At 35.9% G+C, this 18,229-nt stretch overlaps 1 protein-coding gene and 1 long non-coding RNA gene across 3 annotated transcripts in view; both read right to left on the reverse strand.

The window, feature by feature from the left end:
- LOC124180892 (potassium voltage-gated channel subfamily H member 2-like) overlaps window positions 1-6,379 on the reverse strand; it is a 79,386-nt gene extending 73,007 nt beyond the window's left edge. For both annotated transcript variants that reach the window (XM_046566807.1, XM_046566806.1), the window contains exon 1: window positions 5,910-6,379. In XM_046566807.1, the coding sequence (XP_046422763.1) occupies window positions 5,910-5,985 (76 nt within the window). In that variant the 5' untranslated portion in view covers window positions 5,986-6,379. The remainder of the gene's footprint in view (window positions 1-5,909) is intronic.
- Window positions 6,380-6,734: 355 nt separating this feature from the next.
- Window positions 6,735-12,795, reverse strand: LOC124180901. Its single transcript, XR_006870328.1, has 2 exons — window positions 12,684-12,795; window positions 6,735-11,102 (listed from the first exon to the last, which is right to left on the reverse strand). It is a non-coding gene; the product is annotated as an uncharacterized LOC124180901 (long non-coding RNA).
- Window positions 12,796-18,229: the final 5,434 nt, after the last annotated feature.

Raw genomic sequence — 18,229 nt, forward strand, 5'->3', positions numbered from 1 at the left:
CGAGGTTAGAATCTCAAATAATCGAGGCAGCGACTCGGAAAGGTTTGGGAGCATTTGTTGTTGGGTCGGAAAGTTGACTCTTCAAAGAACGGTCGGAATTTAACGCTTACGCTCTTTGAAAATTAAAACGTACACATTTTGCGTACGTTGGCTCGCCCGCATCGCAGACAAGAATATCGCTGCGGGAAGATTTCGCCGACCAATGAGATTGAATTATTTGGCGGTTGATATTCAAGTTTCAAGAGATTCTCCCGGTATAATATACAATAAGTAGGTAGGTATACATATACACGCGTGCCAATATTACGATCTCAAAAATTTACAAGCGAGTCCGCTGCATACGTTATAAATACCTACATTGCTCAAATTACATGTATAAGAAGTTGTACATTCGTTTACAGCGATGCAGCGGTTCTGCAGCGGTTTTGCGGGTTGTTCGATAATGCGCATACACAGGTATATACCATACACCTTTACATACATACATATATATATATATATATAATCTGAAGTCTAACACGTTCCGTTGCACCGTATCTGTGTACACGGTATATACGTACGTGTATACTGCACAACGGGTTACAATAATGTCGAAGATTTAGGACGTGCATAATGCAACTCATCTATGTAAGTATGTATCATCTACATACACATGTATAGGCATACGTTGTACATGTAGCTACATTGTACATACAGCTCACGGTATAAATAGATAAGACACATACGTATGCGAGCATTATTATCGATACGAGGAGCCGCATTATGTGTATAATACAGCATACGAGAGACGCGTCGCGGATTAGAAGCCTGCAATCTTTGACGCGTGCAGATCGTTATGACAGCGAATTATGGCTGTACGTGGATACCTGTGTGTAATATCTTTCGTACATAAGTCATGTATTATACACGTACGTACATTACACCCGCGTTTGAAAAATTCTGCAGTGCTACTCGAGGGGATGCTCACTTAGGAAATCATTGAACCATTTTACAAAAAATCAGATTGGCAATCGCTAGGAATCGCGAGTCGCACGGTTCCTCATTTTCTCATGATTTTTCCAAATATACAGGAAATCGCCAATCCCCTCTCCATGCAAACGAGCCTTTGTTCAACGTTTATGCATAAATATATATATATATGTATATATTGTACGAGCAAGCCTTTGTCCAACGTTTATCGTGAATTTTTTATAAATACGAATAAGATAATATTTTATATTTATGAATTTCTCATTTCCAATCTAGAAATCGGGGATTCTTGAAATTTAGGAATCATTCGTAATGTTAGAAGTCAGGAAAAATCACATGAAATCGCGAGTAATCTCATCGATTCAGGCGTTACGAAAATCGCAATCGAAATCACAAGAAATCGATTCCTTTCGGAAATCGATGAACCACGGAATAAGCGAGTCAGCAGCACCTCGGTGCTACTGCGAATGATCGTTCGTTTTTTACACATAAGGGGACCATCCATAAATTACGTCACACGAATTTTAGAACTTTTAAACCCCCCCCCCCCCCCGGCCTTGTCATAGGTCGTCACGTTTTTAGAACCCCCTCCCCCTGATGTGAAGTCACAAATTTTTCAAACTTACGCATGTATTTAAAAATAATCAAAAGAAAACAGTTATTTTCATTTTTTTTCTCATTTTTGTCAAATAATCCTTGTATATCAATTTCGTGTTTTAGTATTTTAAATTTTAACATGTGACGTCACAAAGCTTTTAACCCCCCCTGACCCTTGTCATGTTATACGTCGACAATTACATTTCAGGGTATGTGACCTGTAATAATGTACAAGTTTCGCCTTGAATTTTACGACGTTGTAATATAATATGGGGCAGTTTACGTCGATTCGAAATGAGGCTGAAGTTAGTAACGTTGACGTAACGAGACAGTGGGTGAAAAAATTATAAATGCGTAATTTTGGAATAACTTTGAAGGAGTTAGTTTTTCAAAATAAGAGTACGTTTTTTGTTATCATGGTTTACTAAATTTCGTACATTCTTAAAGGTGCGATGCAACAATTCTTCCTAAACACGCATCGTGGCGGTAACGTTCCCAACCTTCACCGTCTTAGATTTACTCACCGGATTATTTTGGTATTTTACCTACTGTAAGAAATTTTTGTGAGTTATTATAGATTTTTTCAGCCTCCGTTTCAGATTTACTAAATTTGATGTTTAGTTCGCAAAAATGTATACCAAAAATACTATTCTTTTTTATCTTACCTATCCGAATAAATTATTGACATTTAAAAAATTAATACTTGACTTAAAAAAAATACCATTTTCAAAACTTTGATATTTTTATACGAAATACTTTGCCCAAGAAGGCTTAAGCCTTTGTTCAGAAACTGTAATCGCTAATATTAAGAAAATTGAAAGAAATGTTGACTTCGATGTTACATCAACAGTAGGAAAGTGTCAAAATACCTCAAAAACTCTGACTACAGTTAGGAAAGTGCAAAAGAAATATGAAAATATGATATGGCTGAATCCCTTACTTATTTGTTTTAAATATTTGGTGGACTTTGTCTTCTCCAGATACGGGTTATCTTTTTACGGATACCTTACGGTCTGTCATTGGTATGATGCATTGCAGTTTTTGTGTCTGTGGGACAGAATCAGCGTTATCGAATCGTTTTTTGAATTAAATCACTGCCTATCTTTGTTATTCGCACTCGTGTCGCAACAAGGACCGTAGATAGACGAGTGAATAGAACAAGGTTTTCGCATGAGGAATTTTCCCTAGGAACAAAAATGGCGATCTCAAGCGGTGCCCGAGGGCGTTTTTTTTTTTTTGTTCTTCTTTTATTATCTTCATACTGTAGTACAAAATCTACACAACATACACAAATTGCAACAAAAACGGCGACCATGAGAAGGTCTTCAAGAAGAAAAGTAAATTTCTAGACCGAGGAATCCAATTGGTACGGTGATGTTGAATAATGCCTAAAGCTTCCGGCTAACTTGTTCTCGGCCCGAGACAAAAATGCGAGTTCGATTCTACGAGCTACTTGGTCAGTCATTGTCACATAAATCGTACAGAATCGAAGTCTCATTTTGTTTCGGACCGAAAATAAGTTGGCCGGAAGGTTGAGGGATTAACGAATGTTACCGTACAATTTTTCCGACGTTACGATCGTTGTCTAAGTTTTGTGAAATGGGCGATTTTCATGACCGAGGAAGCAAGCCCACCATCACATACATCATCAGATCGTTGTTAGTATTGACGCATTTTGATGTGTGCATTTTTAACGCGTTACAAAACTTTTATGCGTTTGGTTAGAATGATTAAAATTCTATACGATAAGCCATAGATTTTTCGAGTAGCCAAAATTTATCAAAGAATTCGTTTAAAAAAACATTGAAATTCTTCATCCGTTGTTATAAATCTGTAGCTTCTAAACAAAGGCTCTCAAACACTTTAGAACAAGTTTTAAAAGTTTTGGCTTGAGGTATAGAATTTCATGTAAAACTATAAACATTTAAAAAAAATTTTTTTTTTGTATAATGACATTTTTTACTCATTTTGTTCATACATACCTATGCCATAAATGCGAAAAAATTACAAGAATTTATTCACATGGTATAACATTGATAGAAATAATTTTTTGATACACATTTTTCCCACAAACCTCTTATTTTTGAAATAGGATCGTTTAAAAAATTTCAATAACAATAAATCTAAATCCGGGAGCCCTGGAACGGTAAAGCTGAAAAAAATTTATAATAATTTATACAAATGTTCTAAAGTGGATGAAATACCACAATAGAACAATGGGTTGAGCCAAGATGGCGAGGGTAATATAAGCCGTATAAACACTTGTAGAGATTGGAGAAAATTGAAGTAGCAAAAAATCGAGTGACAGAGAGAAAGAGAGAGAGAGAGAGAGAGAGAGAGAGAGAGATACGGACGTCACAGTCGTCGCGATATGGTCGCGCGATTAATCGCGATTACATCAGCTCTATACATAACGCCGGTCACATGTGGCGATCTGTATAATAGGCATTTATATACGGGGCATTCCGTGACATCTCGATCAAAATTCTACGTCGATGTCTCAGACTGGGTTTATAAGTTTTTTGCATCATAGTACACGACGAAAAACGCAATCACAACTTTTTTCTCAAAATTTTTCAACCCAGCGTATGTGAAATATGATTTAAGGACTGGAATAAAAAAAAAACCACTTTCTTAAATGTGAAAAAATTCAGGAAAATATTACGGAATGTAATAAAATTTTTGACACTTATTAAAAGATGGAGATTTCATAACTTCAAATGGTGAATTAAAAAAAAAAATTGAAAAAAAAAACACTCTTGTGTTCATTCTTGTGTCGAAAATGCAATCGAATGATAATAATTCTTTATGTTTTTCATTTTTCTTAAACTTATCTTTTGAACTTATGAAATCTCCATCTTCTAATAGGTGTCAAAAATTTTTGTTATTTTTCATAAGGTTTTTCTGAATTTTTTTTATACTTTAGAAAGTGGCGATTTTTGTTTCAATTTTTTTAATCATACTTCAGAGACGCTGGGTCGAAAAATTCTGAAAAAAATTGTGATTACGTTTTTCCTCATGTATCGAGGAATTTCGATGTTTGAAAAGTGTTTCCGACGATCTTTTCATTATTAATTCAATCTCGTACAATAGTTATAATTCAATATGAACTTTTAATTTAGGAAAACAAGATTAGCGGTTGATATATTGTTGTGTTATGGATCGTGATCTTTGGGTTGAATGTAAATGTCAGGAAGGAAATAATAACTGAAGCGCTACAACGTGTTTCTTTACAAATTCAAAAAATGTAAAAAAAAAGGTGAAAAATGAAACGAGCGCCATCTTCATTTTCTTACAGAATCTTTCTTTCGATGGAAACAAAGTTTTTAAGGGGTTCTACTTTGGAAGGTAGAAAATTCTTTTATTGCAAAACACTCTAACATATGGGACTTGCCGCGTCAAATCGTGGATATTCAATTCTGAAAAAAAATTCATAGCTTGGAAACCACATCCCGGCCCATGACGATGTTGACACAAGTTTTTGAACAATAAGAAACGCATATCCTCCGAAATTTTTGTCGAAAAAAATTATGCCGCTTTTGAGAAATCTCAAAAACTAATATTCTTTGAGCTATTACGGACTTTCCGCGGCCTCGATAACTTTTTGCATATTTTAGCGTTGAAGTTCACTGAGAAACTAAAACTTCTTCACAAGCAACTTTTTTTTTTATACAATCAATAGTTTTCGAGTAATACTTAATTACACGACGGTCGTTTCCGATTTCCGCATTTATCATACCGAACGCTAAAGTCTAAGCGTCGTCGAATATAAATCTTGAAAAAAATCACAAACACTCTCACGATGTTTAAACAAATTCTAAGAGGGTCGTGCTTTTGGTCAGGTCGATCTGACGTGGAAATCCCCATACATAATCAATTACCTTCTACCGTTTGATTGATCGGTCAATTCTTTTTATGCTTCTGTAAAAGTTGTATACACCTGTCCCATACCTCTCTATATGATATTGAACGTTATTCTACACAACCAGACGAAATTATAGCACGATATCGAAGCCTGATAAATTTTCTCCCCCCATTCGATTCAAAAGCTTTTTTTTTCGCTTTGATTGAGTTTTTTTTTTAAATCGTTCCTATCCTTTTGTGTCGTTCCACTCTTTCACACAATTGCGTATTCACCACCTCAACCGTAAAAACAACCACCTTGTTTTTGTCAATTTTGTATTATTTTCATTTTTTTTGGTTTTTTTTTTCAAGAAAATCTCTCAAACAGCGTACATTCGCTAAGACGATGGACGAGGAATAAAAAATTTGTTGAAAAATGCTTACGCGTGATATACAACAATTGATAGCATATAACACGTATAATATATGTATATATTTACCATGGGTGTCGAATTTCCTGATGATAGTTTCGATGATCGTTGTCCTAGGGGCGACGTGTCCTCGACGAACCGGCATCTCAGATGATGTAATATTTATCGGCTACGTTCCAAACAAAATTTGCCAAAAATTTTTTTCGATTTTCCGAACAGGAGAGAATCGCGGGAAAACGAAATATCTCCTTCACCCGCGCACCTTATTTCTTTTATCTCGTAATTTTCTCTTTTTTTTTTTTTCTCCTCCCTTCGCACGTAAAACTTTTATTACACTGCACACCGCGCACTTTTTTTTTTTTCACTCTCTATCAATTTATTTTATTTTTTTCACTTTACTTTTCCCGTTTCAAAATTTATTACACAGACTGCACTCCGGGTGCAACGTTTATCAATCGGAACATTTATATAGACGGTGTAATATTATGCAATTGTTGTTGTTGTTATTATTATTATTAATATTATTGTTATTTTTATTATTATTATTAATTATTACTAATGTGTACAAATTTAATTCAACGGTAGAAAAGCACAGCACGAGTTGAGCGTATGTAATATGTATATATATTTATATATATATATATATAATATATATATATATGTATATGTATATATCTATATATACGTATATGTATACATATAGATATATACATACATATACATATGTATATATGTATAAATATTTATAAAAGAGAGAAAGAAAGGAAAAACATTGTATAATCTATATATTATGTAATATGTGTATATATTTGTAATAAATGATGAAAAAATGGTAGGAAAACAAAATACACTGAAACTTTATTTATTTATTCATTTCTGTATTGATATTGTTACTTGTATTTTTTTTTTCTTAATCTTCACGTTTCCTCAAACGATCGACGATAATAGTAATATATCTTCACAGCTTCAACTATACGGTATTTCGATTTTCACCCCCAGAGACGTATTAAATATTATTATACACGTGATTTTTATGCATCAATTATATATTACGTACGTGTTTCCTATTATTATAGTCATTGTCACTATGATTAATATACTAATTCGATCTCAGACAAATTCAGGCCGATTGTTTTTTTCTTTTTTTATTTTATTTTTTTCTAATTTTCCTTTTGCTTTCTTCCCTTCGCTTGCAGTACTACAAGTTTTTTATCGATTATCTTTCTCTCTCCCTGCTTCTGTCCGTTATAACAATACTATATATGTATACACATGTATAGAGAGAGAGTTGTTTCCACGATTCTACAATATAAGGCCGTTTCATTATATTATAAGCGCAGGTGTTTGAAAAATTTCAGCAGTATATATTATTAGTATTATTACTATACGCATTTCACTTCTATCATATAACAGGTTGATTATTCATACTCAAGCGATATTTTATTTATTTCTTAGGATCGATATTGGATTGTGGCGCATATTTATTTTCATTACTATTACATCAAATTTTTCTTATTCTTCTTCTTCGTCTTTTAATTTATCGTTTTTCTTTTCCTCTTTCAAATCATCAACGCTTATACATCCCGTTTAATATATTATTACTGTATTTGTTAATATTAGATTATTTCGAGAAGAACAAATTATAAATTCAAGCGTATTCTCATGTACACGTAAGTTATGTATTACAAGCATACGTTACAAAACATCGCGCAACGTCACGAATTGTTTCAACGCATGTATTTCTTTCTCCCTTCGTTGAAGAATCGATGTACGATTATTCTCATTTGTTTATCGTTCTCTGGTTATTATTATTATTTTTTTTCTTGTTGCTTTTAAACTCGTTTTTGTCGGCGTCCCTTTTGTTTTCCTTTAAATTTTCGTTCGTTTGGTTTATTATTATTTTTGTTGTTGTTGTTATTTTTAATTATTACTGTTATTGTACCACTTGTGCAGATTTCCCTTCTATTTTCACAGCACGTTTCAAAATAACACCGCGACACATCGTTGTCATCATTATTATCGTTACCAACGTTATCGTTTGTACGTCAAAACTGCAGAGATAAATTGAAAAAAAATTAGAAGGCAGCTTCGTATAGTTATTTTCGCAGAACATGCGTTTCATCCATTATTTCTACATCCTTTTTTCTCTCTTTGCCTCTGTTTTATCCTCGAGCGTGCAATTAAGTGGTTAAAAGTTTTATTTTATTTTATTTTATTGATAATTTTTTTTTCTTATTTTCCTTCCTATCTCGTCACTCGGCTTAGAAGAGATATAAAACTTGTTCTCCTCGGTCTTTTCAATGGGAAAATCGAACGGTTAAATATCGCATTGAACGTTATGCGCGGCTTGTGTTGCTTGTACAAGTCCGTTGTTCGCATTACTTATACAGTAACTTGGTTACGTAGTATACGCGGTAGGGATGACGTATAACAAAGTCGATTGTAAGTAAAACGAACCACCACCACCACCACCACAACCACCAACGCAACCACGTCGACCCTTTGAAACTTTGTACCGCACAACGCGTACAAATTATTCAACCCGATGCATAATTCGCAAAATTGCAACGCGTTACACGAATACTTAAATTCACGCGTGACTCAATTATACGCGTTGTGGTTTTTTCTCTCTCTCTCTCTCTCTCTCTCTTACTTTATCCTTATTTTTCATCCGACACTTTTCACCGGGGCAGCAGGCGAGTTTTGACCATTCGAGACGATTCTTCTTCTTCTTCCTTCCATTCCCCTAACTTCCGGGGGGGGGGGGGGGAATCGCTTCTTATTATCCCCGACTTCGGCGCCGATTTTCCCTTCGGTTTTTCTCCTCCTCCTCCTCCTTCTCCTCCTCCTCCTCCTCCTCCTCCTCCTCCCCCTCCGTCCGATCCTCCTTGCCAAGAATCCCGCGTTTGCCGTTCGCCGTACGGATTTAGCAACGTGACAAAAATAATGTAACGACAAGATTTTTTCGCTACGTTGTGTGAAAAAAACCACGCCGCTAACGATGATTTTTCCGCAATCTCACCGTCGTCAATTTGCTTTGTCAGTATTACTATCACTGCTATTATTATTATTATTATTGTTATTATAGATCGCCCCGGGAGCAACGATTTTTTAACGATCAATCTCAGCTCTGTGCGCGGATATTTTACACAACCGCGTTTGTTATCTTCATTGTTGTTGTTATTATTTTTATCAATACTCATGGGATTGTAACAGTTGTCGTCGATGAATTTTTTCACACCAATTGCCCGATGTTCCCGTCGCTTTGTTAAGCATTTAATTGATACCATTTCCACGGTACGAGAAATTTGTTATTTTTTTCCCTCCTCGCTTTTGCGTCCGACCTTTTTCCCCACATCACCCCCACTTTTCCAACGCCGCGATAACTTTGCGTACTGTGACATTTGCTTTAGTTTTGTCGTCGTTAAATTTTTCGCCTAATCGTGATTGTTGTTGTTATTATCATTACGTTAAAATTCACGTTTTTCGCTCCGGTTTCTTTCCCATTCCCTTCCTCATATTCACAATATCAACTTCACTTTGACAATTGTACGCTACATACACGTAACGCATGGTGCAATTCTTTTTTCCATCACTTATTCTCTTCCTCGTCGAATTATTTTAATATTTTTTCCATCGTCAATTTTACCAACATCGTTCCATTTTACACAAAGTTCGTTATTATTACGTACCGACATTTTTCTCACTTTTTTTTTTTATTTTCTCCTACCTCCTGTCTCTCTCTCTCTCTCTCTCTCCCTCTCTTTATGCTATCATTTATATTGATCGAGAGGAAGTTGTTTACGTGCCGCAAAGTTTGCTACAAATTTCATATTATATGCACAATATGTGTACACACACATACGCATATAGTATATATATATATATATATATATGTATGTGTGTATGCGTTGGTTTCACAGAACAATCAGAGAAAGAAGAAAAACTAGCGCGAACGTAGATAAAACGAAGACACGATCGGAGAATTAGAAATACTTTTCATGTATAACAGTTCTCTAAAAATTACAATACATATTTTGTCCAAACATCACTTATGCTCAACACTTGGTTTTACCAATATCGTCCGATATATTTACCATCGCCAGTTTACTTCCGTTTTTTGTTCATCAATTTTCAATCTCGTCAAGGCACTTTTTGCGTGTATATTATACGTGACATATTTATATGTATATGATTACAATAAATTAGGTACAGCGATCGAAGCGTTTGCGTATATTACACCTTCGCATATATACATACATATATATACATATATGTGTATATATACATGTAATAGGTGACAGGTGATATTTATTCGTAAGCGTGAAAAATGTACTAATCAATTAATTTAACGAAAGAGAAAAAACCACCACCACCACTACTGTTACTGTTTCTTTGGTTTTTGTTTTATTTATTTATTTTTTTTTAATTTTTTCCCTTCCGAACCACACTCCGTCCGTATTTCTCGTTATTGTTTCTACCTCTCTTCAACGTTTTATTTTTTTCTTTTTTTCTTACCGAACCGCGGTCAGGTGTATAAAAAAGTCAGAAGCGCGGCTGCCGCGGCAGTAGTTAAAACCGCACAAACGCCGCGTGTGTCTCCCGGAGTTATTTTCTTTCTTTCTTTCTTTTTTTTTTTTTTTTTTACTTTATTTTTGTTTTTTCTTCTTCTCCTTCTCTTTTACGTATCACACGCGTACGTATAGATATTTATGTGCCAAGATGCGTGCGTATAATCGTGTGTGTATGCGTAGCCTTTCCACCACCGTCACTAACCTCCTCCTACTTTTCGCACTCAACTATTTACACCTTCACTATCGATTGTCCTCCGGTCTTCCGTTTCATCGTCGTGTAAGCACGCACGCACATATCGTACATACGTACACGCGTTTGTGCCCCTGCGTATGTGTGAGTACCGATGCGGATCTTTATTGTTAATTTTCTTTTTTTTTTTTGTTTTTTTAACTCTTCTTCCTTCCTTCTTTTTTTCTTCTCCTTCTTCTTCTTCTTCTTCTTCTAAACAACGCACACCCACTGTTCACGCGTCATTATAATATACGTTGGGCGTTATTTTATTTTTCATTTTCTTCATTCGTTTGTTCTTTTTTACCTATTTCCTTATTGCCGTTCGTTTAACTCGCGACGATTTATCAAAACTTTCAATTATCCAATTGTGGCGCGCAGTGTTTTAGCAATTTTTCATTAGATTGTCACTATTGTATCGTTGCACAATATTACATTGTCACTAATTTTTTTCACGATCTGCAATTTAGCGATATTGAGAATGGAAAATAATTATAAGAAACGTGCGATTTTGAATTTTATTGTAAATATATATATATTCATACTCGTATGTTACGCACGTATTGTAATGAATAAATATCGAAATTTTTTTAATATGTTATAAAAATGTCAAAAGATCTGCTTCTCGCGTAAATATTCCAAAATACTGCAATCATTCTTAATTTCTTTTCCCGTCTCAAATATCAATAACATTATTTACACACCACAATATTTTTCAATAATATCCGATTCTCGCTCTCACTCTCACTCACTCTCTCTCTCTCTCTCTCTCTCTCGCTCTCTCTCACACACGCGCTTTAAAATTCATCCCGGGCTAGAGATTACTGCAAGAATTTCAATTATTAATGCACAATAGGTGGTGAAATATTTGTACATGGATATTTCTATTCTCTCCCTCCCTCCCTCCCTCCCTCCCTCTCTCTCTCTCTCTCTCTTTATCTCTTCATCCTTCACTCTTTCCCTCGGTTAAATATATACGTTTATCAGAGCTGGCCGGCCGTCCAGCAGCAGGAAACTCGTTCGATCGCGTTGCGCCGTTTAAATACCGTATACCTTATGCACACAGATAATCGCGCACGTCGAGTTCACGGATAATCACGATGTCAACGGCAACGGAGTGACGGCAGCGTTTTAAGGGTGATCCACGAAACCCGCAACGGCAACGACGATGACCGCAACACGGTTTCTATGTGCGAACTGCGGGCGGCTGATGAAAAACGATCCGGATATACTTTATACGCTTGTAATTACCTCGCGCATCGTGATCCGTAAATTTTTCGCCACTTTTCAACATATGTATATAAAATAATCTCTGTAGATAACATACGTTTGCGCTTGTGCGTTAGTGTTAGTTGAAAAAAAAAAAAGATACAACTTTGACTGTGTCGAAAATGTATTGTAAAAAAAAAAAAAAAAATATGTATATATATATGTATATAAAACACGAAGGAAATAATCGTTATATATTATAAATTGAATGGAACAATCGACGCGTTTTCGCAACGTGCGCGATATGCACATATTTTGATATTCCCGTGTTGTTTTTGGTGTTGGTTTGTGTGTGTGTGAAAAAAAAAACAAAAATAGAAAGTAAAACGAAGAAGGAAGATGAAGCACGGAAAGTGAAAGAAAGAGAGAGCGAGAGAGAGAGATAGAGAGTGAAAGCCGAGGAGTTTGACAAAAATTGACAACGAGCTTGATTTACAACGACAACGCGTGAAAAAAAATAAATAAAAAATAAACATATCGAAATAATTCGTATACTTTATATTCAATCGAAACCGGCTAATCGTGCAACGTTGCGTAGTTTTGTTTTGTGATATAAAATATATATATATTTACATATATATATATATATACATATATGGTACATATATATATATATATATATGAATGTATTTTTTAATATACAAGTTCGAAGGCCATGCAACAAAATTATATGTATATGCATGTATATATATATGTATATATATTTATATTTCAATGATAACGACGACGATTGTGATTATTTTGTATTTTCTTTTTCAAAAATTGTTATACATGATCGTGCAGCGCAGACAGACGTGTAATAATCGCGCATTTGGCGGGCGGGCAGACACTGCGGCCGTTTCGGTCGGGGTGGAACTGAAAATACGATCCGGTACGCTCTCCGAGACCCGATCCCTCTCTCTTTTCATCTCTCTCCCTCTCTCTCTCTCTCTCTCTCTCTCTCTCTTCGTCTCTCTTCGAATACACGTCCTATGGATGCGTGTGTGTACGGATACCTCCGCCAACGACCGGCGACGCCGACGTCGCGGCGCCTGCGTCGACGTCCAAAAAGCTGCGCCGACGCCGAGCGTCGTGAGAAATCCGCCCGCACCCATCACCTCCACCTCAACGCGATTAGCTCGACGGTTCCGTCGATTCGTTGCCGTCGTTGAAATTTATATTTCACGTATCTGACCGCAGCGGCATTGTTGCTCTTCCTACTTGCAAATTCTGATTTTTTCTTTGTTTTTTTTTTTTTTTTTGCTTTGTGTGGTTTTTTCCCTCACATCGTCAAAATGTCACACCCAATTTGGAAATTTTTAGGAGAAGGCTGCCGAGGAAGAGTCGGAATCGTTATTTCGAAATTTTGTCGAATTTGCCAATGGACAGCGTTTAAATGTGTTTGAAACAATTGAATTGAAATTATATTTTTTTGACAAATTTTCTTTCGTTCGATCAAACTAAATTTCTCTTGTTGTATTTGGTAAATCGGACACATTTTTTTTTTTTTTTTGGTCGAATTTGTCAAATTCTTTTTTTATTCAGCATAAACTAAACGATGCAATTTTTATAAATATATGCATGAAAGAAGAAAGATAGTAAAAAAAATATAAATTTATTAACAAAAGGCTTACGGATGTTATCGATTTAAAAAATTGTTAAAAATCAATACGTTTACTGTTCGATTACCACGACACGATGGGTTATCGGTTTATTGGGAAGACTTTTTGTTGCGAATTCGCTGAACAGATTGTTGCGTTTGTTTTTCTCGATAGTCAGATCCACATTAATACTTTTTCGATTTAAATCAATGTCACGTCGAGTATCTCACTGCGGTATTTTCGAAAATAGTCGTCTCGGTAAAATGACTAATCGCAGAGTGAAATTGAACGAATTGTGTAGTCTAAAGTGACCTTGAGTAGAAAACCAAAAATTTCGATGTACGTAATTTCGAAATCATTATTTACTCGAAAATCTCTTCGTCGGAATATATATTACATTTCATTGGCCCTTTATTACGAAAAAAAGGTAGAGAAATTCGACTTTTGATTCACGGCTCCAAATTTTTGGTTCTAAAATTGGATCCAAAAGTAGAATCGCAACGTAATCTGCTCTTTCCGTACTTTTATGATATTTCTTTGAGGTAGTATAATTGCCGTTTTCATACATATGTATGTGTAATAAATGGGAATGGCAGTACGCAGCAGACGAATTTCATCAAACAAATCCTGAACCAGAGTTCCGTAGGTATAATAAAAATTCTTCCCTCTAAATTACGTTGCATAACATTATAATTCACTTTGGATTATTACATCCAAGTTGTTTGGTAATTTGAATTCTTTACAACATTTACCCGATGCTGTAATTATGCTGTCGTAGAAAATTTGGAATCTACGTAATTTTTTTTTTTTTTCGCGTCGTTAGACAATCTTCGTAATTTGCAAAACAAAAACATTGGTCGAGTAGAGTGTAACATAGAAAAGCGTTACGTATTTTAAACGTCAAAATTTTTGTCGGCTTGCCTGTGCCTGTCGTGAGTGAAACGAATTAGCTCCGCTGCAGACTTCCACGAACTCAGTTTACTCATAATATACCTACGCAAATTGGCAGCGGGCCACTTGCAGAGGCTTTGTAAAAATTGATAATCCCTGGGATTTGTATTTTTTTCCTTTCTCTCGTAAGTAAGTCTCAAACTTCTTAATTTTTCAATATTTCGATCGACTTGTTTCGGAATGATTCTGACCGAGCGCGATTAGAGACGATCATTCGGAGAATTTTGCGCTAGGGAATTTTCCGCTGTCAATAATTGACTCCGCAGGAATGATAGATTTATTGCGATTCCGATAGTATTCGTCGATCCCGCGAATAAAACAGACGCGCTAACCGGTCACCGCTTTATCAGCTGCCTTGCCTGTTTGCAGAGCTTTTACCTCGCGGAAGATAGAAGAACGCGGCTCTTTGTGCGCCCGCGAATCCATCATAAAATTCGCAAACGAGTCGCGCACACAATTGTTTTTATTATACGCGCGCAGTAAATCAAACAAATAGCACACATCCCGTTGGGATAAGGAGATTTCAATCGCACCTATGTATTCGCATTCGGAGATACGCGCGATTAAAGTCAAAGCTCTGTAATTAGCTGCCGCTTTTCAGATTTCATTGAGTCACGATGACATCCGAACGTACACACGGCTATCAAATAATTTTATTTCATTCTCCGCACGTATTTCTGGGCAGGCTTACAACACACCCGGTTCCTTTTTCCCTTTTGAAACTGCGCAATGCGGTTCCGTGCTGCCCGCGTTAATTTTTCAGCCACCTGTCGCATTTCGTACGAATTAAAGATCCTGAGTTCTCTGAGATGAAATTGGTACTTGAAACTAATTTTCGAGGGACGGTAAATGATTGTCGATAAGCGGTCTACCCTTGTACACTCTGCATACCGACAGTAAATAAGTTACCGACAAATTTTTGTCGTTGAAAATTAATTCCGAAATCCTGGTCAGAGGGTATAGCGTCGCATTTATTTGCCGCGCAGGCGTCGCTGCTGCAGCGCCAACTTCAGGGTACTCGAGGATTTTTGGGACGGCGTAGAGTTCGAAAGTACTCGGGTAGAATCGTGCGTTCCGAATTTATGCAAATTTGTGCTCAATTTAATGGTTTTTCGTAACTAACTCGATCCGTGTGGCTAGCATTGATGAGTGATTGTCAAATAAACAGTTTAAAACCACCGAGAGTTTCGTTTTCACGCGGTATGCCTCTGACTGACCTTTTTCAGTGGTTAAACAAATGACGATTGCGATTTGATCGTTACGTTCTTACACCGCCGACCCACGCGGAAACTAAGTTAGTAATAATTTTCTATTTATTGGTAGGAAAATTACATGTTTAGTATAGTATTCACTCTGGAACGTCGCCGTGGGAACAAGTATTGAAAATTAGAATGTAGAAGCTGAACAGTTCACAATGTTATGGAAGGACAGAAAACAGTTCAGATCATTCTTGATGGTACTATCATGCTACTTTCGTTTCAAAAAAGTTTACTATTTCAGAAAAATTACGGTAAATTTTCAATGTTGCACATTTCGATTTTAAAGTTGCATTACTAACAAAATATTGTGATATCTTACTTGATTACAGAAGAAAACAGCAACAATGTCGATCGGCATCAACGATTATCTGCATTGAGAGAAGCTGCTTCAAAAACCATCATGTGGTTACTGAACACATCAATTTATCACAGAATTGGAACAACAGGTATGATAGGTTCAAGATCATTTCCAAAACTTGACATAATTATTCAGCATATTAAAATAATGCATGTGTTGAATACGGATTATGAAAATTAAATATTAATCTAATGTGGTGGGTTTTCACTTGATTACAAAATTAGCTGTAGCAAGACTTGTCGAGGTTAGCGAATATTTGAGTCATCGGAAAATACTAACAAACCATAAGAGGGTCATTGTATAAATAAGATTTTACAATATCTGCAACGAGAGGTTTGATATGAAAAATGAAAATTTCAACCTGAAACCAACTGAATGTAATGAGTACTGTGAAAACTGCAAGACTAATAACAATTTTATTCACTCCTCAAGCGGGACAGTTTGTTGAAAATGGTATATGAAAATATCGAGTTGATACTCGAAGCGTTTGAGCAAAAGTGGAAAAAGAAGTTAAAAATGTTCTTCAAAAGTGAAAATCTGCAGAAGAAACAACCCGCCCATGACGGGAAACGAACCAGCGACCCACCGCTAACTATAGACGTGTAGAGAATGAAATTATTGGTTCAAGAAAAAGTGACAGATCTAATTCGGCACCACTCGACTCTGGAAATGGGTTTATCTGGATTCCTCCAATTTTCTCGAAAAACACCTCGGGAAGTAATTATTAAAAATAGTCGAACAATTAGGGGTAATTTGGACCAATTAAAATTTAGTTTGCTTACATGAACCATAAATTCAAATATCACGGCACTTGGCCTTAGGAAAAATGTCGATTTCGTTTCTTCAATTGTTCGAAAACTACGAGGAAACGAGTAATGAAAAGAATGGAGCAATTAGACGCAATTTGGAAGCAAATATCCAGCTATTCGTGATTTTGTTTTTATTCAATTTTCTTGTAAACGGTGCTGGAGCACAACAAAAGTCAACAAAAGTTATAGAGCAACTAGGAAAAATTAAGGAGCAATCATTTGGTACCGGTTTTTTTTTCGAAATTTGAAAGTCACGGGCCAATTTCACATACCTCACCGTCCTTTGGGCGACTCGTTGCTCCCTCGGTGATGCAGGAAACGAATAGACTCGCACCGCGATCAATAAGTCACTTGGTAAACGAATTCTCTCGATAATTAATACTTACACAATTTATAAATTCGTCGGAATGGTAAATCTTTGAAGGGGAAATAATACATATTCGTGAACACATTCCATATTTTATTTACTTACAAATATTTTACAATTTATTAATTTGCGTAACTCGTAATTGACTATCAAATGGTAACTTTAATTGCAATCAATTGAATTCGAACAGCCTCATCGATTGAAGCCTTATTTAAGAAATAATAATGGGCTATTTACGGTTCGGGTATCAACCGAACAGTGACGTCAGACGACGAATAGGGCGTAGAACCTTGTCTCGGCGCTGTTAGACTTTTATCGCGACGTTTGCGAGAAGCTCCGCGAGATGAGTCGATGTCTTAGAGCATTGATGGAAATTTGAATCGTGAAGATTCCAAGGAACCGAAGATTATCATTGACGCTTTCGATACAAGGTTTCGAAAGCAATCACGCAATCTGAAATGATCAACAAGATCGTACTTTGACAACTAGGTTTAATTGCGCTCTTCGCAGAGGTTCTCGGAACATTTGAAATTCTCATTATCATCTTGAAAACACTGTGCTTAGCTTTCGATCGACTCGATAATTAGCAGAAAATTTGAAATCTTTAGCTGCCAATTTCTTTCCCGTATTAAGTGACTTCCATGACGTACGACGCGACTGAACGGGACTGACAATCACAATTATTAATCATCCGACGGTTCGAATTCCGAATTCGAAATAAATCCGAGAGGCGGCCAGACCGGTATTTACATACAAAGTGCACCCACACCAATGATGCGAGTTGGGTTCTTGAGTGGATTTAAAGTTTGTCGCAAGGTAAAACAGTTTCCGCAAATTTGTTTGATGCTGAGTTATGGATGCTAGGATGAATGAAAATATGGCATTGTAATATCTGGTAGCAGAATAATGCGTTACTCCAAGTGGGCTATATTTAGTTTTGAAAGCCTTTTTGGCTATATTTTCTTCCGCACATCAATTTCTTGCAAAGTAACT

This window comes from Neodiprion fabricii, chromosome 4, assembly GCF_021155785.1.
Source record: "Neodiprion fabricii isolate iyNeoFabr1 chromosome 4, iyNeoFabr1.1, whole genome shotgun sequence".
Lineage (NCBI taxonomy): Eukaryota > Metazoa > Arthropoda > Insecta > Hymenoptera > Diprionidae > Neodiprion > Neodiprion fabricii.